At 33.1% G+C, this 6,172-nt stretch overlaps 1 protein-coding gene across 1 annotated transcript; it reads right to left on the bottom strand.

The window, feature by feature from the left end:
• Positions 1 to 2,606: 2,606 nt before the first annotated feature.
• On the bottom strand, positions 2,607 to 5,466 carry LOC133695261 (laccase-14-like; the record flags this gene model as incomplete). Its single annotated transcript, XM_062117170.1, has 4 exons — positions 2,607 to 2,986; positions 3,121 to 4,068; positions 5,017 to 5,145; positions 5,238 to 5,466. Coding segments are annotated over 4 exons (1,437 nt in total), but the record flags the coding sequence as incomplete, so codon positions are not given.
• Between the last annotated feature and the right edge of the window lie 706 nt (positions 5,467 to 6,172).

Raw genomic sequence — 6,172 nt, 5'->3', positions numbered from 1 at the left:
AGAGTCGTAATAGTTGCTTTTTAAAATATTTTTTATTTAAAAATAAATTAAAATATAATTTTTTAAAATTTTATTTTAAATATTAGTAGATATCAAAATAATTTGAAAATATAAAAAAATTATTTTTTTAAAAAAATATTTTTAAAACATAAAAATATTGTATGATTTGTATTTTATATTGATCGGTTATGAAAAATTTAAATTATATAAAAGAATGACTAATGAATAAACCGAACTCGATGTTGTATTGTTCAATCGCATACTATACCATTCTTTTTGCCTTGGAATCGAGAAATAAGATTTAATAAAATAGAAAAGAAATACACTTAATTGACCATTGCATAATCCTAAGTAAGATAGATTATGGAGAATCCTTTTATCATATGATTTAGCCATGATTTGTTTTTTAATTTTAGTGTTCTTCATGTTAATATATAATAAATATTAAAATAAAAATAAAAACACTTGAATAAAATATATTTAATTTTATTTGATTTATTTTTTCACAGAATTAAATAGTATGCAAGAGTTAGAAAAAAACGAAAGTAACTGAATTGTAGTGGTTGGTGATTCAGTTAAGACAAACAACGGGCTTGTGATGCTACCGAGAATACATGGACCCAACTACCTGTAGATTGGTTTTCAGCTTCTCTACTATATGGGCCTCGTTCTTCCTTATTAAACAGGTTTTATTATTATATTAATTATGAAAATTAAAAAAAAAAACCTCTAGCACAGGCTGATATCCGAACATGGTCTGCATTGTGAACTTGGCTGGAATGAGGCCCAATTAATAGTTAATTTTTGGAAGAATGCTAGGCCTGCTGCCTGCAAGGAAAAAAAAAAAACATAGAAAAGAAAAATAAAGTGTGGTCTCCTTGGTCGGAAGTAAGTGTTTTTTTTTGTTTAAAAAATATTTTTGAAATTATTTTCTCATGATTTTGAATTGTCTTGTGATGGTGTTAAAATGAATTTTTAAAAAATAATATTATTTTAATATATTTTTAAATAAAAAATATATGAAAACATAATCGCTAGACAATAAAAAAAAGAGGAAGTGGCAGCTTCCAAAGTGGAGATCAATGCAAGGCCAAAATCTGGAAGATTCAAATAAAATACTGGATATTCAGCCATATAACCCAATACTTTAAGTGAATTTTGACATTACTTGATATTATTATTATTTACCAAGGTTTAGTTCAAAGTTTTAAGGAATAATCCCAGCTCTGGGAGTTGTCTTGGTAGCTACGGGAAAAGCAGAAATTAAAACCATCTTCGCATTGATCAGTGATCAACCAAAATAAAACAAAGCAACAAGATCCTCGACCTCCCTTCAAATCTGAGGTTTCCAGCGACCTGATCATCACTGCAGTTCGGCTATTTAAAACACTTAATGCTCTTCAATAGTAGAATCGGGTTTAAAAACATCAAAGGAAGATGATTTCCTAGCTAGTTAAACATGGGAAGATAAAGTTTTGATTCGCAAGCTCGCGAGAAAACCATATCAAATAAAAACACTACAGGAATTATAGCTTGGATAAGCAATCATGATTGAAATCAAAGATATTTGATTCACTCTGAATTTGAAAAAAGATTGGAATCTACAAGGAAAAATTGATTAATCTACATGTTCGTTTAAAAACATGAAAAATTGTTTTTTCAGCAGTGTATGCAAATGTAATAAAAACAAAGACGGAAATTTTCCTATCATAGCCACACGATCTGTTGCCTTTCTTTCGAATTATTTTAAAAATATAGATACGTACGCATTAGAAATTTATTCTATCTTTTAACTGAAGAGTTCTTTTGTATGTTCATAGAGTTTGTCAAAATGTATAAATATTTTCATCTAAAAGAGTCGAAGATAACATGAAAAAAATAACTAATAATTTCCTATAAAAATAACTATAAAGGTCCAATTTAATAATGAGTTAAGTTTTAATTTGATATGTAATTTTATTATTTTTAAATTGTAGTTATATGTGGTAGAGATAAAAAATAATAATATTAATTTAAAACAACAACAAATGATCTCTCTCACAATTTTCCAAAACCATAAAGATAAGGGCCACGTAAAAAAATCATATTTTTTAGGATAAAAACCAGAGAATTTTTATTTCAAGCGGTATTTGTTTTTTCACCAAAGTTCAAGGGGGTATTTTTCAATTTAGCCATGATTTGTTTTTTTAATTTTAGTGTTCTTCATGTTAATATATAATAAATATTAAAATAAAAATAAAAACACTTGAATAAAATATATTTAATTTTATTTGATTTATTTTTTCACAGAATTAAATAGTATGCAAGAGTTAGAAAAAACCGAAAGTAACTAAATTGTAGTGGTTGGTTGGCGATTCGGTTAAAACAAACAACGGGCTTGTGATGCTTACGAAAATACATGGACCCAACTACCTGTGGATTGGTTTTCAGCTTTTTTACTATCTGGGCCTCGTTCTTCCTTATTAAACAGGTTCTATTATTAAACTAATTATGATTTTTTTTCTTAAAAACCCTCTAGCACAGGCTGATATCCGAGCAAGGGCTGCATTATAAACTTAACGATCCCACACACACACGCTAATCATCTAGATTAATATAGGTACAAATTATATAAAGCCTAAAGAGGGGTGATCACCCATGAAAATATTTATTCACGCAAGTATGAGTTTTCTTGCAAAGGCCGGTACTGCGGCTACGAATAGAAATAACCAAAGCCTACATGCACCTAGGATATTTCCCAGCTTTACAACAAAATAGCAAAACTAGGGTTGCAATATTCTTGCAAATCATACAATAATAAATTAATAATGCGACCAAATAATTGGCATAACATATGCTAAACAAACAAGAAGCGTTTAACACGGTGGCATATAGGGAGGTGGTGGTAGCATATGGGCTTTCTTGCCTCGACCGTTCTTGATTATGAATGCCATCTCCATACCCCATGATAGATGACGCTCCAGATGACAGTGCACGAACCATACTCCTGTTACAAATAAAATGGACACGTGATGTTAGATCTGCCTCGTAATCAAGGTCATTAATTAAGAGAAATAATACTCTTAATGCTATATTTTGCTGGTTATTGTATATTTAATTGGTTATGCTACTTATATTTACCAGGATTGGTAGCCTTGAATCTTATGACAGACCAGCCATTTTTGGGAACGGCAATGGTATTTTGAAGAGGAGGGTCAACAAGATTGTATCTCAAAGGGTCTTTATCCTTGTCGAAGTTGCCAAATCCCCAACCAACAACGTAGAAGCTTGTTCCATGTATGTGCATGGGATGATCAGTGCCAGCAGCCACATTTGTCCCCTGAAAAACAATCTCCACCGTCGAGTTATACTCGAGAACTTTCACTTCTGTACCTTTTGAAGGTGTCTCATAAATCATTAATGGGGTAGAATCCGCAGTGAAATTGAAGAACAGTGGTGGTTTATCAGGAAAGTGATCACCGTAAACCCCATTTATTTGATTATAATAAGCTCTTAGTATATCCATACGTGTAGGTGTCTGAAAGCTTATGTTGTTCACACTAGCAGCTAGTCTTGACTGGTTCGCCCCACAAGAAGTGTTTGCACACGTAAATCTGTTAACAGAAACAGTGAAAAATAATGGAGTGCTTATGCTCAAGGGGACATGAATTGGATGCTTATTATCAGCTAAGCTTCTAAGACGGCCAGTGAAATTAACCGATGCAGTTGTGTCATTAAAATAAGGAAGGTATGGCAATGAGGGAGTGGAGGATGGAGTGTAGTTGCCATTGTACTGGACAATGGCTGTGGTTGTTGTGTTGTCATATTGCACACCATTGGCACTAGAGTAAACTTTGGCAGCCATGTAATAGTGGTCCAGTGGTTGGTTTGCTTCTAATAAAACATCAATGGTTTGGCCAGGTGATATTGCTACATAATCAACTTTCAGTGGTTTAATGTAGCTGGCATCTGTGCCGACCACCGTGACTTGATGATCGGTGATGGAGAAAAAAAGAATGTCTTGAAGGGCAGCGTTAACTAGGCGAAGAAGGTAAGTCTTGCCATAGTCCACCGATAGCTTGAATGTATCTGCAGTTAGAAAGACAAGGTTTCGATTTAATAGCTTTAAACAATACAAAAGTTCCACTGAGCTGTAGATTCTTCCCTCTCTCAACAAATTTCAAGTCGAATCTCTCGTTTGAAATAATAATGATGATGATGATGATAACAAAACACAAATTAACATGTAATATATTAATTGTCTGGGCCGGGAGGAAAGAATAGGCTTCTAAGAAATCATGGGTAACTTTCATTTTGCCCCACAGGTTTATATATTGCTCATTTTCACCTAAAACCTTTGATTTATTCCAATTAAATCCTAACTCTTTCATCTTCTTCCAATCAGTCTCCCATCTTTTATTTTATTCCAACCAGCCCCCCCATCTTTTATTTTTGTTCCAATTTCCGCCCTCCGTTCATTTTCAGTAGGTGTATGTTTATAAAATATCTCAATATCATCTAAAAATAAAGAAAAAAATATTAAAAAATTGAATTAACAAAAACAAAAGGAAAAATTAAGCTTCAATAGAACTTTTTTTTTGGGTGTTTGAGATGGTGGTAAAAAAATTTTTTCATAGTATTTTTTACTTGAAAATATATTAAAATAATTTTTTTAAAAAATTATTTTTAATATAAATACATCAAAATGATCCAAAAACATTAAAAAAATTAATTTAAAAAAAATTAAAATTTTTCAAAAACAAACACTGTTGTATTGTACTTTTCAAAAGTGATTTTTGCTTGAAATTTTTTTTTTATTTTTTCACCCTACCATATTAAAACCATTAAAAATCACTAAAAAATATCAATATAATATTTTTAAAAAACTAAATATATTTTTGTAATGCATCTAAACACAGCTTTTTTCCTAAAAAAAAAAAACATAGCTGAATCAAAGGGGTAGTACTCTGGATGTTAAAGAAATATAAGGCAAAATGAAAAGAATAAAATCTAAGCAATGGTACAGTGGCATTGTACCCGATTTTGAGCAAGGATAAAGATCACCGGGTTGACCATTGATCGTGTAAGCATCAGAGACATTGGGGTCTGCTCCCGAGGCACGGAATTGATCAAAGATTTCAAATATGTCCTCCTTCCACCACTCTCCTGCATTTCATGAAATCAGTGATCAATATTGCATTCAAATCTTCCACGACTTTAAGAACCGAAGTTTTCTTTTAAAATTGATGCTAGAATACCTAGAATAATCGGCACGTCTGCATGAGGCGCAGGGAAAGGATATTCAGTTCCTTTCTTGGGATATATGACAATCGCACCATAAACAGTTGCTCGTGTCCAGTCACTGTGAGCATGCCACCATAATGTTCCTTCTTCGTCAGAGAATATGACCCTCTGACTGAATTTTCCTCCTGGTTGAATTGGACACTGTGTGATGTTAGGAAAACTCGGGACAACTAACCGGATCAATTAAGCGGAATACATTCACAATTCACAAGTCCCAATCCTTTTTCCCTCTTTGTGCAGTAAAAACAGATTCAAACAATGATCAAATATAATGCAAATAATCACACAAATTAACACCAAGATTTTTACGTGGAAAACCCGATGCGGGAAAAACCACGGGACCGGAGTCCACCTAAAAACTTCCACTATCATAAATAATGGGTTCACAACTGTTCTTCCTCAGATTCAACTAAGGGATACAACATATATATCATCAAGAACTAATTCTCGGATTACAACAAGATTAAAGGAGAATTATTTGAGAAAAACTCACAAAACTGACAGCTCCGTTTTCTGTCAAAACGGCCAGCTTCCACACCACCAATCTTCGATCCAACCGTCCAGAATGAAGAGGAATGTGTCTAGAAGCTGCTGTCAAAATCTCAGCCCGATCCAACGGTGAACGAGCTGGAAATCAAAGAACGAACACAGGCTGCTCTGCTGCCTCTTCTTCTCTTTTCTCTTGTTTTTCTCCCGTTTGTGCTACTACCTCTACAGTGGCAGCTCCTCTATTAATTCAAAGAGACAGCCTTGCCTTGCTGTCTCTTACTAATTAATGTGGTGGTCCCACCATCACATGGTGCGGGACCACACACAACAAATCTCCCCCTCACGCACCATGTGAGGAATTCGCCATATTGGCGATCAACATGTAAGCTTCAATTTAGGA

This window comes from Populus nigra, chromosome 5 (genome assembly GCF_951802175.1).
Source record: "Populus nigra chromosome 5, ddPopNigr1.1, whole genome shotgun sequence".
Taxonomy (NCBI): domain Eukaryota; kingdom Viridiplantae; phylum Streptophyta; class Magnoliopsida; order Malpighiales; family Salicaceae; genus Populus; species Populus nigra.
This window is presented reverse-complemented; position numbering and strand designations above follow the sequence as displayed.